Here is a 19,110-nt window from a genome sequence, read left to right as displayed (position 1 = left end):
TTCTGGGCATATTGCCACTTACGTACCTTATGTACCTGGAGTATTAGTGTAAGAGAGCACAAATATTGATTAATCAATTAGAATTGATTAACTTGAAGGAAATGAAAGAGAACATAATGTAACTGTTTTATGAATAGTGGAATCTTATACTTGAGGCCAAATCATTCCTTGAAACCACTAACAAAAGATTCTCGTGCTGCTCTTAGGTTCTTAAGAATTTTGGTGAAGAATTAGAACTACAGATTTTGGAGCAATTAATGGGAATATACACCCCACCCCCATACAGATATACACATCTATTTGTACATATATAAAACGTGTGTATAATATATCTAACTGAGCCTAGGATGCCTGAACATGTCAGTACTCTGCCCTCTTAGATGACACAAAGGTGATGACATTGAGGTGCCCTTCCAGAGAAGGGCAGTGGAGCTGGTGGAGGGTCTGGAGCACAAACCCTGTGAGGAGCAGCTGAGGGAGCTGGGGGTGTTCAGCCTGGAGAAAAGCAGGCTCAGGGGGGAACCTTGTCACTCCTTACAGCTGCCTGACAGGAGGCTGTGAGGAGGTGGGGGTCAGTCTCTTCTTCCGAGTTAGAGGACCAGAGGAAATGGCCTCATATTGACCAGGGGAGATTCAGATTGGATATTAGGAAACATTTCTTCACTGAAAGTGTTGTCAAGCATTGGAAGAGACTGCTCAGGAAAATGTTTGGGTCACCGACCCTGGAGGTATTGAAAAGATGAGTAGTTGTGGCACTTGGGGTAGTTACAAAGTATAAAATGTGTTACTGAGCCTGACGGGCATGATCTTTGAAAGGCAGAGCACTAATTTAGCACGTAACTTTGTGGAAGAAGGTTAAGGTATATTCTCAAGGAAAATACTATTGCTTAAAATATTGATTGTACATTTATCTACAACCTAGTCTTTGATGGTGAAGAAATGAATGCATTTTCACTAGTTTACAAGTGTATATAACACAAGGGAACTAAATATTTTGAATTGGATCAATACTGCTGCTAACACTTTTATCAGAGTTCCCTTGGAGTATATGTGCATGGTTTTATTTTGAAAAACAAATGTGGAGAGGTGTAGACATGAATTCTGTAATTTATCTTCCTCTACATGTTCACAGTTGTTGATTTAAGAAGTTCTTTTTCTTCCCATGGTCTCCTTGCCTTTGTTTTGCTAACATTTTTGACCTCTCTCCCCCTCCCCACACCCACACCCCTTCCTTCTCTGGTATTGTCCATTTCACTGACTTCTTAATGTCATGTTGAAAATTAATTTGTTGATATTTCAAATTGCACAAAGTGAGAACAAGGTGGCCAGCAGGATGCCATTTTAACTGGGGCTCATTTTATGAACTCAGGGACAGTAGAAGAACTGTGAATTCACTTCTTTAACATGATAATCTTTTAATGTTTTTAGAAGTCATATGAGATAGGCAAGACTTGTTGCTACTGTTTTGCTAAAGTGCAAGGAAATCTTCTGCCCACTGGATTGTGCAGGCTGTCTTGGATCTCTAAAGGAAATTAACTGAGATTTCCTGTCTACTGGGGAGCACTCCAGCAGCACACTCATCCTTTTGTGGGATTCCCAAGCATATATAATCCAAACATACCATCCATTACTTTAGAGATCTAATGTACACACCTTGATAGCTGGATTTTACCAGCTCCTGTCAAATGACAGATTAGGATTGTCTCAGTTTGCTGTTAGATGCCACATAATTTTAATTTTGAAAATGTAGCTATGCCTTCCATCTCCTGAATACATTTTCTAAAAGTCAGGAAAGAAAATTTTCAGAAGTTACTTTCTGCATTTGTCATTGTCATGATTGCCAGTGACGATCACGTCCTACTTTCCATTTTATCTACAGTGCCTTCATTGATTCAGGTAGCTTTTTGTCAAACAACAAACATTTTTATCAGCAGTTTAAATATTGATGCTTCTTGGAAACCCTAGTGTTTGAGTTTAGAAAGGACAACTTCATCCTTTTTCCCTTAACAAAATAGCTCACGGTAAATTTATAAACTGAAATTAAGAAGAGACATACCTGGCACAGCAGTAGCAAAGCATTTGGTAGTTTGGCAGTTAAAAGAGCCTTTGGCATCTGGGAAGGACATGCCATGGTCTACCAGCTCTCTTGATTAAAGCTGTCTTGCAAGGACATACAAGTGACTAGATTTTTAATCTGTGTGAGATATTTATTAGACAAAATCTCATTTTAATTATACTTAATATTTATTAATCTAATTTTTGTCATGACATTTTGTTGAGATGTGATTGCCATGTTTGTTTTGTTGACTTGAGAGAGACTGAGGTTAACACACTATTTTCAGCAAAGCAAGATGTATCTGGAGGACAGTACTTTGTGATACAAAGTCTGTGAGAGGAGAGTGGTGAGTGTTTAGTTGTAGTTCTTCACTTGACCTGGCAAGAGGCATGGAAGCACACACTGTGTCAGGGGGATGTTCTTGATAAACCAGTTATCATTCCTGTCTGGGGCTTTGTTCTTCTAAATCTCATCATGTGTTTTGTAAACAATTGTAAACATGCACAAAATTCTGTGCATTTCCAATATCGAATGGCAGTGCAGCAGGCTTGCACGCACCTTACTAATGCAGGCCTTACAGGCATCACAGGGGCGTGGGGGACAATTCCTGTGACTCCAGTGAGATGGAGGAATGCAGGATCTTTAGCAAGGACAGGAAAACGAGACGAGTAGGTGGTGTTGCCTTCTGTACCAATGGCCAGCTGGAGGGCCTGTAGTTCCACCTGGTGGTGGATGGGGAGCTGCCAGAGAGCCTATGGGTCAGGATTAAAGGGAGGGCAGGGACAGCTGCCCAGCCAGGAAAGCTGAGCATGAGGCCCTCTACAGACAGATTGGAGCAGCCTCACATTCACAGTTCCTCATCCTCAGCAGAAGGACTTCAACAGGGGGACTTCAACCACTCCCTAAATCTGTCAGAGGCAGGGCGCAGGCAATCCAGGGGATTCCTGGAATGCATTAACATCCTTCTCCAAGTGATAGAGGAGCCAGCAAGAAGAGGTGTTATGCTGGACTGTTAGGAAGTTAATTAAAGTACAGACAGAAGGAAATCTGGCCAAGGACATCCAGGGTAACAGAAAAGCTTCTTTAGCTATGTCAAATAAAAAACAGACTAGGAAAAATGTGGGTCCTCTCAAGAAGGGTACAGGAGACCTGGTTACCCAGGACATGGAGAAAGGCTCAGGTACTCTACAACTTTTTTGCCTCAGTCTTCACCAGCAAGTGCTGCAGCCACACTGCCCAAGTTGCAGAAGGTGGAAGCAGGGATGGGGAGTGTGAAGAGCCACCCATTGTCCCCAGCTGGGTTCAAGAGCATTGAAGGAAACTGCAGGAGCAGAAGTCCATGGGACCTGACGAGTTACATGCATGGCTCTAGAGGAACTGTCCAAGGATGTGGCTATGCCACTACCCCTCTTATTTGAGAAATCATGGCAGTCCAGAGATTTGAAAAGGGGAAATATAACCCCTGTTTTTAAAAAAGGAAATGAAAAATACTCAGGGAACTATGGGCCAGTCAGTCACTAAAAACCCCCTCATGCTGTTTTCATTGTACATGTATTTCTGAAAGTAAAACTGCTTTAAGGAACAAAAGCATTTAGACTGCACCATTTTACAAAATACTAGAATTAATTCTGTTTATAAAACAGATCTGCTTTTTAATTCTAAAATTACCTATCTTTATCTTTTCAAAATAGCGACAGAGGGTGCCAGTAAATTGAGCCTTAGTCTGGCAGAGATTCTAGAGGATTCACACAGAGCAAACTAAGCAAGCAAGTTATATAACTCTCATGGTGAAAGCAAAAACCATGTTCCTGGTTTGATTATTGCAGTCTGCTTTGTTTTAGTTTAAAGTGGAAAATTTTAGAATACGGACCACTTGTCTTTAACTTAAAGTTGCAGTTTATTTAGGAAGTTAAAATAAATGTGCAGTGCTTCAGCAATTAATAGACTGCTCTCAGATGTATTAAATATCTTAAAGTATTTTAAACATTTTTAAAAGGGAAGTGGATTTTTGAATTCTACTCTGTTGCAGATTTACATATTGGAAAAGTTGTGGTTTGGTGAGCTTGATTCATAGTTATAAGTTGAAAATGTTTTAACCAGAAATCCAAGATGAAGTGCACTGAATAAAGATTTTAATTATATGTATTATTCCTCTATTACAGGAAATAACCATCTTTTTGGTTTAACCTTTTTTTCCCCAAGATATTTTGGAAGTATTTTAAGTTCTGGGTTTTTATGCACATATAATACATTTTTCTAGCATTGCTTGCACTTAGATGATGGCATGGCCTCTAGCCTCCCATGAAGCAGGAGCATTCCGTGTGTTCTCACTTTGTTTGCACAAAGCAGACCAGGGCTGTTGGTTGAGGAGCCACTTTGCCAATTCAGATGTAAAGCCAGAGGAAGGGAAGGTGCTGCTTCAAGTGCCTTAGACAAGCTGATGTTACATCAATTTTGCAGGTTCTGTAGGGACTTCTTTTTGTTTACACAGAGAGGACTGAAAAGAATGAAGTAATGTTACCTAGTCATTCAAGCATGAAACCTTTTAAAAGGCAACTCCTGTATGTAATTTTCAATATCTTCCAACGGCACGCACTCACACTTTCTTTTCTCTGAAATGAGCTACAACACATCCACTGATACCGGAAATTATCCATCTTTTTTCAAATCCTTACCTGTCTATACTAACAAAGGAATTAAATAGAGACACAGTTAAATGATTCTTTGCTGGCCTGGGAGGGCTGCATGCTGTCTCCCTGTATTTTACCATGATCCTGTACTAAGGATGGATACTGCCATTCTGTTGTTCTTTGTGCCCACACACAGCCAAGTCTGTGAAGAAAAATTTGTATTTATTTTCCATTTTTCAAAAAGGCTTGGATAACATGGTACTGTGGTATTTTTAAAATCTTTCAGTAAGTAAAAAATTCAGGAGCATAAGGATGGAATTCATTATAACTAATTTATCTGTCTAAAAACTGTGTGTAACTGGGAGTTACGGTAGATCTCTCTATCTTCAGAGGAAAGAAAGGGAAATCTCTAGAGATTTATTCTGAGCTATCTTGTATGGTTATCTCTGTCCTTGGGCTGCAGAAGAACTCCAAACGTTCTGTTGTTCTTTGGAAAGGCAAATGCCATCCATCTTTCAGTAGCTGGAGATGCTGTGAATTGAGCCATTGCAAAATGCATATCTACAACCTTCTTCTGCCATGGTTTTCACTAGAATCTGCTTGTTCCAGTATGATGCATACTTAATAAGTTTCAAGAAGTAGAGTATAGAATTTTAGGCATATTGCAGGATAAACCAAAAATAAAATTTGAATTTTTAAGTTATCTTTTTAGGATTCTTAATCCATAATGAGCTGCTTTTGAGTTTTTTAGATATGAATAGTCAAATTTACATCAAATAAGACAAATGAAGTAATTAGTGCTCTTTTTTTTGTTATTAGATTGCTGTAATTCAAATGATCACATTTTGTTAGTCTGTTAACATTTCTCTGTCAACAAAGTAGTTTTGTAGCCATGTGTAAATTCCTACTTCCCAAAGGATCCAGCATTTACTTACTCAGCAAAAGCACTGCAGACTTTTATGGTTACATCTGCCCCAACATTCTGCAGGCATTGTATAATTTAGACTTTCAAAATACTTAACAATCATTTTGAAATTAAATTCTGTAAGGAAGGTCTAAAGACAAAATCAGGTAAATGCATCATTTAGAATAATGGATACAGTTTGGGTTTTTTTCAAGGGTATAACATTATTCAGTTGTGAAGGGTAAAATTCTGTCTTTGGATGGTCATAAGCAATTTATGTTGTAAAGAAGATCTATTTTATCATTTGCAGTGACAAGTGGGAAACTGTGCTCTGAACACTGAAAGAGGAAAAGCTAACACTGAATACTAAATAGAACTGTCTTTCTATTATTGATCCACACATTTCTGTAGCATGAATATTTTCCACCATTAGCATTTTTGATCTGCATATTGGGAAGCTGGCCAGTTAGTTAATTCAAAGAGTAAAATTTTAGAAGCAGATGATAATTTCTTGTCTTTGTGTTCTTTTAAACAGGAACAGATGTCTCAGGTGTTGGATGCAATGTTTGAAAAGATGGTTGAAGGAGGGGAACATGTAATTGATCAAGGGGATGATGGTGACAACTTCTACGTCATTGACAGGTGAATTGCTGTCTTACTATAGCACAAAGTGCTATGCCAAAGTCTGTTGAGAAAAATCTGTATTCTGTGAACTTGTATTTACTGCTGACATTACAGCTCTTCTCCTGGTATTCAGTGACAGCACTATGGGAGTGGTTCCAAGCTGTGCCGGGAGCTGATCAGATTTGACATTAGGAAGCATTTCTTTACCAGATGAGGGGTCAAGCACTGAAAAAGGCTTCCTAGAGGTCAATGCCCCAAGCCTGTCAGTGCTTAAGGGGCATTAGGACAATTCTTGTAATAAAGATCTTTCACTTCTAGGTAGCCCTGGAGTGGTCAGGTGGGTGAACAAAATGATTGGTTTAGGTCCCTTCTAACTGAAATATTAAATCAGATCATCATTAAATTGTGTCCAAATTCTGTGCTGGAAAGACAGTATGTCTCACCCTTGTGAGGTTACAGTTTGTCTACTCATGTCCAAAAGGCTGCAGGGACTTTACAATTCTGTCAGCCATCCGGTTTTTAGGTGTAGGGTGTCAGCTCTGTGTCCCTTATCAGTGAAATAACTGCACAGATTTTTGCATTACAGTCACAGGATTTATCAATGCACACCATAAAAATATTCAGCCCTGAAGAAAATGATGGCTCAGCATCAATGGGCTTGGCAACTTCATGTTTTACAAGATATCAGATTTTACTGCATTCCCAAAGCAAAAAAAAAAGTTATTAAATTAATGATGGAGAGAAGAAATGCACAATATATTAGAAAATTCATGTACTTATTTTATGATCTTATGTTCCTTTTCAGATCCATTCCGTTTCCTGCATCTCTGTTGTTTCATTAGAAATTACTGCTTTAAAATATTTAAAATATTTAAAATATTAAGTAGCCTGTATAATTATTTCAATGATCCTATCATAGCAATTTTGCAAAGACTTGACATTTGTATTTAGTGTGGTTAAAATGAAATTAAGAAATAGATTCTAAGTTAGATCTTAATTTTTTCTGGTGATACAGAGATCATTGTACATCCATTCTATTTTTAAACTGAGTTAATGTAAAAAATAATAATCCTATCCTTCCCTTTAAAGAGGGACCACTTTTATTATTTACAGAAGCTATTGAGATGTCTTTACAAGATGTTTAATAACATTTAAGCAAGAAAATATGTATTTCAAATGCTTTATCTTTGGAATTCATGGTATAAAAAATACAGTGAGAGGCTGCTTAGCAAAGGCCAAGGCTGACTTCTACTCATTGTATTTATATATTTTATTAACAGAGGAACATATGACATTTATGTAAAATGTGATGGTGTTGGGAGGTGTGTTGGAACCTATGATAACCGAGGATGTTTTGGTGAGTTGGCCTTAATGTACAATACACCCAGAGCAGCTACAATTATAGCTACCTCTCCTGGCTCCATCTGGGGCTTGGTAAGTAGAGTACTTCTTTTAAGCTATTTTTAAAATAGATGTATTTTGTATTGATTTCACTGGCATGCTATATCAGCACAAAAAAAAATAAATTACAATTTCAGAAAGTTTAATTCTAGAAATACTGAGAAATCCCACACAATGCCATCTTTTTACAGAATCCATAGATGAAAATCTGAGGTTTAATAAGACACAGATTTTATAAAAATATTTTTATTTTATGTTAATTGCAATTTCCCAAATTGAAAACCGCTGATAATTGCATATTAACTTTTTTCCCCACGCCTTGATTGGAAATGCCTTTGTGTCCAGAGGAAAATTCCAATATGAGGTTATTTACTAAGGTCATGCTACCTGGATTTTTGAGTAATCGACTTTACTGCAAAAACAAGCTGAGATGGCCATCATCTTCAAGATTGATCTAATGAATGATCCCAGGATTGAAATGAAATGTGGTTATTCACCAGCTTAATCCATGTGACTTTTGGGATTGTTTAGGACACTGTAAGAATGACTTTAAATTAAATTGGGTTGTGTTGGCCAGTAAGCCCCCCTGTGGCAGTGAAGGCTTGCAGTGCATTTTCCCTCTGCCTGTCACCAGGGCACAGCCACACAAAGTTAAGAGAAGAAAACACCACATGTGTAGTTTTTCCATCTCTCTGGTTCATTTTTGTGGCCAAGTCCTCAGTAATGTCCAGCTGGCTGTTTAGGGCAGCAGTGAGCCTTGTTCTGCTGAACCAGCAGAAAGTGGACTGTGACCTAAGATCCAGACTCAAGTATTTTGTTTTTTACAAAACCATAAAAACTTCGTTGAGTACTTATCAATTTGTGTGGGACCTCTGGGTAGTGAATAAACTCTGTAAATTAAACATTTAAATATTGAGCATTTCTTAAATATCCTAAATTACCCACTCAGTGTTCACTGCTGTAAACTCTGCCCTCTGTATATGAACTTGATGTGTACCCTGCAGGGATTTTCACAGCGATTTTCAGGTTAACTGTAGGAGCTCCTGATTGACCTCTAGAGGAATCTTTCTCAACTGACAGTAGGAAAGACCAGCCAGCTCAGTTGACAGCTACACTAAGTGACTGAAATTGGGTAATTTGGTCATATACAGCCAGTTTTAAGTATTTTCTAGCACATATTTTCAGTTAATAAACTCTCTTTTTGTCTTTATGTTTACAGGATAGGGTAACATTCCGAAGAATCATTGTAAAAAATAATGCCAAAAAAAGAAGAATGTATGAAAGTTTTATTGAGTCATTGCCATTCCTTAAATCTTTAGAAGTAAGATTTCTACTGCATTATTTTAGTGGCTGTATCGGAGGTATCTGATAAGGTTCTGCTCTTGAAGACTTTATACTGGGCATTCAAAGTGTCTCCACAATAGAAGTTTGCATACTTTTGTTTCAGAGAAAGACCACATTTAATATTTTAAAAAATTTAGAATGGATTTTTAGTGTTCGTATTGTATTTCAAAACATAAATTAACTTTACTTTCAGTTTGCCAAAGCTTTGTTTTACTAGATATTAGGCAATAAAGTTAAATATTGACTTGGGGGATTTAAAAATATTTTCATTTATCCACTATATTTTAACATATATTTTTATGTGCATGCTTTTCTAAACATAATTTTTGAAGGCTTCTAACAAAAATGGAAGCTGATCAGAATAGCTGTTAAAGCTGTAACACACCCTCTGGAAGACTATTCACCAGTTCTTTTTTTAATGGTAATCAAAACAGGAAAATAAAGATACACTATTCTGTGCAATGATTCACAGAAAGAAATATGAAAGGGCTTTCTAAATATATCCTATCATAATGTTAACCAATTATTTCTCACATTTTCTTTTTCTAAATGAAGGTATCTGAGCGTTTAAAAGTGGTTGATGTGATTGGTACCAAAGTGTACAAAGATGGAGAACAAATCATTGCTCAGGTACAGTTTCTTCCTAGTTTTGGTTTTCCTTTCATAATAGGTGACAGTAATCATGTTATTTATAGACAATGCATACTTTTAAACCCTATTTTTCTTTCTCACATAAACAAAATCAATGAATCTTCAATGTAAGAAGTGGTTATTTTGTTTCAAATGCTCACTTTTCACTTATGATACTTTCAAGAGTAACCCTCTTTGTTGGTATAAATAAGAGTCAACATTTTTAGTATCCTTAGAAATTCAAACTTTATAAGGGTGCTTCCAAGAAGGAGCATTGAAGACTTACCTTGGTCTTGTTAAAATATGGTCAGCTTTTCAAGAAAACTGAGGTAAACTGTTCAGGACAGGCAATGGTGCTTGTCTTGCCCCGGGACAATTAGTGGATATCACATAGCCTCTGGAAGCTTTTTATACTGGAAACTTGCTAAGGGAAATAATTTGGGAGGAACACAGAAGTGGATAAATGGTATTAAGGATCCTAAAAATCTTCCACAACATTGGTGTGCTCTGCTTTTTGTGTAAGGCACAGTCAGCTATGTCTTTTCATGAAAAGGCCTTGCTGTCAGTTCTGTAGAGATGTTTTGATTATGTGTCTATGGTTTTCAAATTAAAAGTGGTTTCTTTTGCAACAAGTATCAAAAAGAGGAGCTTCAAGGCACTGGTTGCAAATATTTTGATGGGACCAGGAAACTAAAAGGGAAATTTTATATTTTTTTACTCACTTTATTTTTTTTTCTTGTGCAGGGTGACTTGGCTGATTCTTTCTTTATTGTGGAGTCTGGAGAAGTAAGGATTATAATGACAAGGAAGGTAAATATCCCTAAAACAACAACCTGTTTTTTACCATTGTCACTAACTTTGCTTATAAAATCCTGAGTTTGGCAAATCTCTCCTCTAATACTCTTTCTTTCCTTTTTTACATGATATTTCAGGGTAAACAAGATCTAGAAGAGAATGGAGCAGTAGAAATAGCTCGATGCTCAAGAGGACAGTATTTTGGAGAACTTGCTCTTGTAACTAACAAACCCCGAGCTGCTTCTGCATTTGCTCTTGGCACCGTCAAATGTTTAGGTATTAGTCAATACTATTTTATTTCTAATATAAAATGATATAAAATCTATTTGGCTGTTTTTATTGTGACTCTGTCTTTCTCCAGAAGATAAGATTTAAGGCTGTTTCAGTAATTACCTATTATTGTGCATTACCATTTGTGTTACTTAGCTGCAAAAATTACTTACAATTGATAAATACTATTACACACAATTTCTCCAACATTTTTCTGATTGTATAGAAGTAAAATTTGGTGTAGGACAGTACAGAGTATTGCTACAAACTGCTTATAGCTATCAGATAAATGTCTAATACTCTGCAGAAAGGTGAGGTGTTTCTTTTCTCAGTAGATTGACTCATCTAAGAAATAATTTTCTAGAAATCCTGTGCCTTTTTATCCCCATGACTTAAGCTTTTAACAAATTCTTTTGTCTTCACTAGCTGTTAATTTAGTCATCCCATCACACTGGAGTCTCAGGCACAGGAAGAGTGAGGACTGTAGGAGTTGTGCTCATAGACAACCCTTCGTATCCACTGTCTGATGTTTAGCTCCTAACTATGGGGAAACTGTAAACTGCAAAGATAGATTTGGCATTCCTGCATAACAATTTGGTGACCAAGCCAGTAACCAAAAGGTTTCTCTATTTTTAAAAATTCCTGACTTGAAACACACAGAGCTGATCAGGCAATAGAGATCAAAGATACGGCAGATGGGAAAGAATAAGAGGTGGTGAGGAAGAAGTCCATTATGGCTGAATCACAAAGATCTCTGGCACTTCCCAAAGAGATCTTGAACATTTCTCAGGAGAGAAGAAATTACTGACCAACAGATTGGAAGTAGATGAAGTTTCCTCTCTGGCCTATTGGCTGGGACTATAGAGGATCACATTACATTATCAGATAAAGAAAATATTCTGGTTGGCTGTGCACTGACACTGCGTGTGAATTACTGTCTTCAACTTCTTGCACATTTGCTGAGGAAATAAGTATTCAATACCATTTGCACTTTGGGTGGAAGCAAGCAAAAAGAGCAAGGAAATAGGCTCTTAGAGCCCAAATACAGCCAACAACATCCCTTAAGATTGTGGCTTTCTGAAATCTCAGGGGTCCTAAAACTTTATTTTGTGGAGGAATCCAGGCCCCTTCAGACTTCTTCACAAGAACTTGGGTAACATATATCTTAGTACAAAAATATTTTCATAAGGAACAGAGAAAGTTCAAGTTTATTTATGAAGTTTCAAGACAGCAGTGTGTTGGTTGATCTTGGTTTTGCTAAGGTAAGCAGTTCCCTCCTGTGTGAACAAGGTGTATGCCTCAGTAGTGTCTGTTGTAATTTAAAATCTTACACTGGGATATCATAAATACCAGGATTTGTGTCTGTTACTGATGAGTACATAATGTTCTTTCTCTTTCTCTCCCTTTTTATTTTAGTTATGGATGTGCAGGCATTTGAAAGGCTTTTGGGACCTTGTATGGAGATTCTGAAAAGAAACATTGCAAACTATGAAGAGCAGCTAGTTGCTCTGTTTGGAACAAACATGGACATTGCTGACACCAGTGCATGAACTAAACATTGGAGCAACAAGATCTGTAATGAGAATATAGCACAGTAGTGGTTAGTCCACTGAGAAATTGTCTCTTCCTATAGATGCCAAGCATTTTCTGTGATTTTAAGAATGGGTTTGGGGTTTTTTGGTTTGCTTTTGGTTGGGTGGTTCTTTTGTTTTTGTTTTGTTGGTTTTTTTTAAATTATGACAGTGGAAATACTAGTAAAGAAAATAAAAATTCAATAAATTGAGGGCTTGATTTTTAAAAGTGCTCAGAATTGATGGTTCCATCTGACATAAGGACAGGCTGCAGTAGCACAGCACCTTTGAAAATCAAGTCCTTTAACACACCATTTCCCTAAAGAATAGATTTTTTAAAAAAACCCCACATGTGATGAACTTGTTAAACCAGCTTCTGTTCTTCGAAAAGGTTACATCTTTTATGGAAAGACTGTTAGTTTGAATGTGATATGTTGAAAGTATTAGTGCACACAAAGTGTTTATATGTATTAATACAGAAGATATACAGTAGATATTACTTTTTGACTATTACAGTTGTCATGATTTTATGTTGCATTTATCACAGATGCAGTGAATCACAAGATTAAGCATGACAATGCGTTTTGTGTAACGCTCATGACCCAAATCTGGTTTTTAACATTTCGTAATTCATTTTAAAGTCCTCTTTGTTTAATATGTCATGTTTCAGCACGACATTGTAATATCTTATGCAATTTAGAGGACTTGTATATTTTTGCAATAAACTGCATTTTTTATTAGTTATATGAATTCTGTTCATGAGTGAGGACAGCAGACAAATTAACCTTAATGCTTTCAAAGCAAAGGCATGGGTCATTGTCATGTTCTACCTAATCATACATAATCTATATTGTTTTCCTTCTCCCTTGTTTTATATTTATGCATTTTGTCTCCTCTATTTATGCTTGTTCTCTAGTTAACTTTTTTTGGATCTCACCTTTTTTATTGTTAAATATGTTTCAAGTGAAATGATCTCTGTATATCTCTCTTCCTGCAGTCTAATCTTAGCTATCAAAGATCAATTACTGAAGTGATTGATATCAAAAGCCATGCTAAACTAAGCTTGTCCTTGAAAATCCTTAACAGGAAGTGCAAAAGTGTTTTTAATTTGAAAGATCAGTACTTCCAAAGCTTTGCACACATCTGTCTTTCTTAAAGCTAACATGTCTTGCTTTCAAAAACAAGGTCATCATGAAATAATGCGTTGAGCCATATTAGCATGGGATACCTTCTGAGACTGAGGAGAGAGAATATCATCTTAATTATGAGCACAGGGCTGATTGCTTACAAGGGTCTGTGACTGGAAACTTCAGGCACAGCCCAGTTTCAGTCCTGCTTACTGACCTGTCTGTTCATGGACAGCCAGTGTGTGCTGGCCATGGGCAGATCTGCCAAAATGACACTGCAAGAGTTGTAGGAAGGCTGCTTGTGCCCTGATTCAAACACCTGAATTGGAACATCTTTCCTTCTTCCATAATGACTTTTCTAATGCCATATATTTGTGTATGTTGATGTAATCATTATGCTACAGTTAGTGATATGTTCTGACAATTAATATAATCATACCTGTATAAGAAATTATGATTATATAATAAGATAACAATATATAATTTATATCATATAGTATGGTATAAATTATAAATCAGATTCCTAACAAAACACAATCTGAACAAAATTTACAAATGTAACTTTTTTTTACCTAGAAACCTGGTATGAATCATTGCACATATGATAACTTGCCTTTGTACTTTTGATTTATGGGAAAAAGAGAAGCCTGTTATACTAGAAGGAAATATCAGGTAACCAAAATCTACACTCTTGTCATTCTGTATGCTTAATCTCTAAAAGCTACCTATATTTTGCACTGGCTTGATGTGATTAAGAAAAATGCTAGAAATTACTTGTATGGCAGTAAACTACAATCAAGGCCATAAATGCCAGTCATGATATTTTCAATATTGTTGGTTATATTTAAAGTTTCCTTACAATAAACAACACTTTTATATATAAAATTCTATGTTTATTGATATTGTTGGTTTTTAATTCTATTACCATAAAGTTACAAGTGATCTATTTATGTTCATTTATTAAAACAAATCATAATTCTTAACACTTTCATGCCGATTTTCATAAATTATGTTATGTGGATGCTCTGTCTACTCAGAACAGACAACATGTTGATGCAGTAATTGTTATAATGACTTTATTTGATAATTTGCTTGTAGTGTATAGCTGGGAAAAAGCTGTGGATATTTGTGGAACAAATTTAGGATAACGAGAGACTCTGGGTTTTCTGATTCCCAAAATACAGCTTCATGTTGCAGCAGTTTTATTGTATTACTCTTGGGCACTGGATGATTCTGGAATTTTCTTTGTTGGTAAATTCAGGGGAGCTTAACCAACAGTAACATGTTATCACTTTTTAAGTTTCATCCAAATCATTATATCCTTCATCTGTTAGCACTTGGGATTTCTCCTGGATCTCTTCATATGTACACTTCAAATGTGCCAGGCTTCATGTCATAAATGTGGTGAGTGTTAATCCTAAGAATGAAATCATATCAAGTTAAGTTCTTTTTTTTTACAGACCTTTCAATAAAAAGTACACAATTCTAATAATTTTAAACAACACTGTGTCAGGTTTACCTTATTAGACTGTGTCCATGCTTAAGTTAACCTGATGCTTCTGTTATTAAAGATTTTTATTGAGTTTGTTGAAAATATGCCCCACTTAATGAAAAGAGAAAATTCTGTATGAGAGGCATTCATGGATTCATATGTTTTACTAACCAGAAGAGAGTCCACATGACAGCAAATGGTTTTTATAAATGCCTTGATCATGGGGAAAACAATCTGATTGCAGCCCTGAAGTCAATCACAAGACACAAGCCCTGAGGCGAGCAAGATTTCCTTGATCCTACTGCTGATGCCATCACTTTTTAAATGTCAAATGACATTGTGCTTCATGAGATTTAATTCAAATTTGTCTGAAATAAACATTTCTAAAATCATTCCCTTCTGGATTTGCTGTTTAAGGTGCAGAAGTGACCAGCTGTGGAAATCTTGTGGCAAACCTCTGAAGAGTATTGTGAAACCATTTATGGCCTAAACCACTATCACTCCATCCTCTTCCTTCATGTTGTCTTTTCTATTCAGTGAAGACTATTCTGCTCCTTGCTGGAATGATGGGTTTAGAGGATTTTTTTTGTTTTGTTTTGGTGGTTTGGTTTTGGTTGAAATGTTTGGAGGTTTAAGCTTTCTGTAAGGTGACTGTGACAGTTACGTCACGATTGTGCCATTTTGTAGTCCATGGCACACTTGCTGTGACAAACATTGTTTATTCAATATCAAGCATTCCCAGATGTGCAAAATCAATATCTTCTGGTCATCCTCCACAGACCTGACAATTCTTAGTATTCTATTTTTCAAATGCTTATGGCATCTCATAGTGTTTGCTGAACAAAGTGCTTTGCTGGAAGTCAATTTGCCACACCACGGACATTCGTACATGTTCTTGCTAATGTTTTTATGTTAGTTCAAAACTCTTTTTATCCAGTCATACATCTGATGGTTATATAGGTGCGTTTTGTTTTTTTTTTTTTAATTTTTTTTTTCTTTAGTTTCTAAGATACTTTCCTGTGTCTGTAGTTCTCAACTATTACTCCAGGGAGAAACGGCTTCTTTGTATGCTGAGTCTGTGCAGATCTGTGCTGTTGACCGCCTTACAAAATTTAGGATAATTTTCAAATCGTTCTGAGAGTTGTATTTCCTTTAGATATATACCAAGGCTGTTTCCAAGTTCTTAATGTACTTTTTGGCTCAGAAAGATGCTTATCAGGGTGGACACTCCAGCTTCATGAACTGAAACTGAATAATCTTGGTAGGGTATGAAAAGCCCAAAGAAAATTAGATTTTATTATTGTCTCTTCCTTCACACCATTTCTCTCCCTCTAAATGATCTTCCTCCTAGCAGCCAGGTGAAGAGCCTGTGGCACTGGGGGGATATAAGGCAAGTGCAGTGACTGGCTGGGTCTGTGCTGGGACACAGTGGCCTGGATGGCTGGGCAGCCACTCACCCTCCCTCATCCCCTTTGTCCCACCTCTGCCCCTTTTCTGATGGCAAACCAAAGTGAGCTGGAGTGCAGTTCTGGCATTGCCATGGCTGTGTGAATACAGTGGGTAGGGTTGTGTTTCTTCTAGAGAACTGGTAGAGGCCTATGTGTGTATAGCAGAACAGGGAAAAGACAAAGACCAAACTATTACATAAATAAAGCTGCACAATCCAGACCATATAAAAACTCTGACATCAGGTTCCACTAGGTCATTGTGATCATATCTGCTGACTCAACCTTTTCTTACTGAGGTAAATTAAATTAGGACGGCCTAAAAATAGAATAATTCATGATATGAATACTTTGTCATGTCTTCTTTGAAGGTATTGAATTATTTCAGCTGAGCAGCTATAAAGTTTTGGGAGAGGATAATGCTCTGTGCAGGTCTCTGTGGATGATTAATTTCCTGGCAGCTGAATGAGCCTTTGGGACCTGCTCCTTCACATCTCTGAAGATGCTGGAAACTCAGTTCTGATAAACGTCTTATATAGAAAAATCCATCCAACTTACCAAGAAGCTCTATATTCTTTTTCTCTTTGTTGCTTTGTCCTTGTGGGGTCAGGTGGTGTGCCTATCTTAAGCACCCTTAGCTAGACTGTACCATTGTTTTTTGGCTGCATCTCTATGGCTGTATCTATCACGGGAAATTTTATGTGCCTGAGACTATTTGCTGGTACTGAGGCACTGAATGACCAACACTCATACTGTTTTCCAGTATTTCTCTGGGCTCATTTGTAAGTTGTCCAGGAAGATTTTTTTCAGCTTTCCATATGGGGTGGCCATATACAGACAGCCAGCTGAAAATAGTATGGTGGTTCCCAAACTGTATCTGAAAATTATTAGCTATTGGCCTGTGCAAAAACTGTACAAGGGCTATTCTAAAATGAATCATATACAGTAAAAGTTATTGTACTCCAGTGCCCAGAAACACTCACTGGCATTTTAATTTACCAACCAGCATAGAGGAAACCTACTTTTTTTTTTTTTTGTAATCTCTTCTTGACTTGTTTTCCTGCAAGCATTGAGCTGGGAAGGAGGAGTTTTTTATTTATCACTCTTCTGGTTTGTCTTGTGATACTATTATTTTTTGTCTTGTGATATTATTTTTTTCCTAATACTATTGTCAATTTTACTATTGCTCTATCTTTATAGGTTAAAAATGTTTAGCTAAAACTGGAATCTGTGCCATAATGACAAGAAATAAATTTCTCATTGATTCTTGACCTGTCTTGGAAGGGGGAAAAAATAATCCCTGCCCTGTTATTTATTCTGCTTCTCCTCAATTTGAGTCACTGCAGGAGGCAACTGAAATTTCTCTTCCAGCACTCAAGAGAAAATTTCTTTCCTTGGAGCAACATCTTTTCTTTTCCTTTGCTCTTCATTCTGAAGAGCATCTTCTGTGAGGAGACTGAGGATGGGAAGTGTGGAGGTGGGATGCTTCCAGAGCCAGCCACCATTGCAGCTAGCCACAAATGGCCATTGGAAGAGGGGATGAGTTTAAATAGCTTTAGGAGATTCACAAGCCCTTGTGTGAGGAGAAAGCTTGATTGAGAAGCAGAGTGTCTGCAGAATCTGAGCAGAGGCTGCTCAGAAAAGCAGAGGCTGCCATGTTGGGTAGGAGCAGAAGCTGCAGTGAGCAGGGTTCTGATGTCTGGGGGGACTATTTAGGTAATTACTGAGGGTGGATGTCTATGTGCTGATGTGAAAGCTCCCGTAGCAGGATTAAAATAATGATATGCTGTATTTCGGAGAGTCAGCAGTAACAGCTGTGTTACAAGGGCAGGATTGACTTGGGACAGGAGGGATTAAAAGTGGAGATAGGCACAAACCCAATATAGAACATATATTTTACTAATACAACTTTGACTGAAATATTACTAATTTTAAAAATCTGCTTTGTGGCTTCTTAACTTTGTGCCTGGCAATTTTAAGAGGTAAATAGCTAAGATGCAAATTAATCAGTATTTTCTAATTATAGTCTCTCGTTTGTTTTGTGCTTCTCTGTGCCATCTGTAATGTGACAATAACTTAAGACTAACACTTCCCAATCCCCCATCTTATTTTCTACCTCTTACAACAGCAGAAGCAACTGAATCAGCAAAGCTACCAAGAGTGCCTGTGTTACACAGTATTGATTCACTCTCTGAGCACCCATTCATTTGGGCATGGAGTAAGGCGAGTTAGGGTGTGTGGAGGGGGAGGAATGATTTAATTAGAGACCAGGCATTCAGAGCAAGGAGTATGGCATTGACATAATCTTAATTCTGAAATTTAGATGATACATACTTGCCTTGAGCCAATGGGGTTAGTGAGTAAGCTTTGCTAGTTTTGTGTGTCTTGCTGTCATCTACTGCATGGACTACCTGTCTGTTTAATTATTTGCCCTTACATCCTCACTGAGTAAATGTTAATGTATACAAAGGAGAGGTAGATTTGAAAATAAGAAAGCTGTTACATGTCTCTTTTTAGAATTTCAAAACAATTCAGACATTCATCTTTACAAGATTTTAATCTCAGTCCTAGGTAGGATTCATATTTTTGTGCTTTTTGGGTATGTCGTAGATTCCAGTGTGATATCAAGGCTCTAATTCAGCAATGGTATTTATTTGTCTAGACCTTTGTCTGGAATCTCGGCCAGTGGATCCCAGAAGACTGGGCTTCATAACTAACACTCATGCATGAAGCTTTTGTGAATTTTAACAGTAAATAGCTGTGAAGCTATTTTGTTTTGGGTCCAAAAAGTAGGTAGCAGGGTGGAAATGTGCTCCATAAG

General features: G+C 37.0%; 1 protein-coding gene across 1 annotated transcript in view; it reads left to right on the top strand.

Annotated features, from left to right (window-relative positions):
• PRKAR2B (protein kinase cAMP-dependent type II regulatory subunit beta) overlaps positions 1–15,236 on the top strand; it is a 79,877-nt gene extending 64,641 nt beyond the window's left edge. The window contains exons 5-11 of the mRNA XM_063396876.1: positions 6,126–6,232; positions 7,495–7,648; positions 8,835–8,936; positions 9,515–9,589; positions 10,334–10,399; positions 10,522–10,660; positions 12,071–15,236. Coding sequence (XP_063252946.1) covers positions 6,126–6,232; positions 7,495–7,648; positions 8,835–8,936; positions 9,515–9,589; positions 10,334–10,399; positions 10,522–10,660; positions 12,071–12,204 — 777 coding nt within the window. The 3' untranslated portion in view covers positions 12,205–15,236. The remainder of the gene's footprint in view (positions 1–6,125; positions 6,233–7,494; positions 7,649–8,834; positions 8,937–9,514; positions 9,590–10,333; positions 10,400–10,521; positions 10,661–12,070) is intronic.
• Positions 15,237–19,110: the final 3,874 nt, after the last annotated feature.

Source organism: Prinia subflava, chromosome 4, assembly GCF_021018805.1.
Source record: "Prinia subflava isolate CZ2003 ecotype Zambia chromosome 4, Cam_Psub_1.2, whole genome shotgun sequence".
Lineage (NCBI taxonomy): Eukaryota > Metazoa > Chordata > Aves > Passeriformes > Cisticolidae > Prinia > Prinia subflava.
This window is presented reverse-complemented; position numbering and strand designations above follow the sequence as displayed.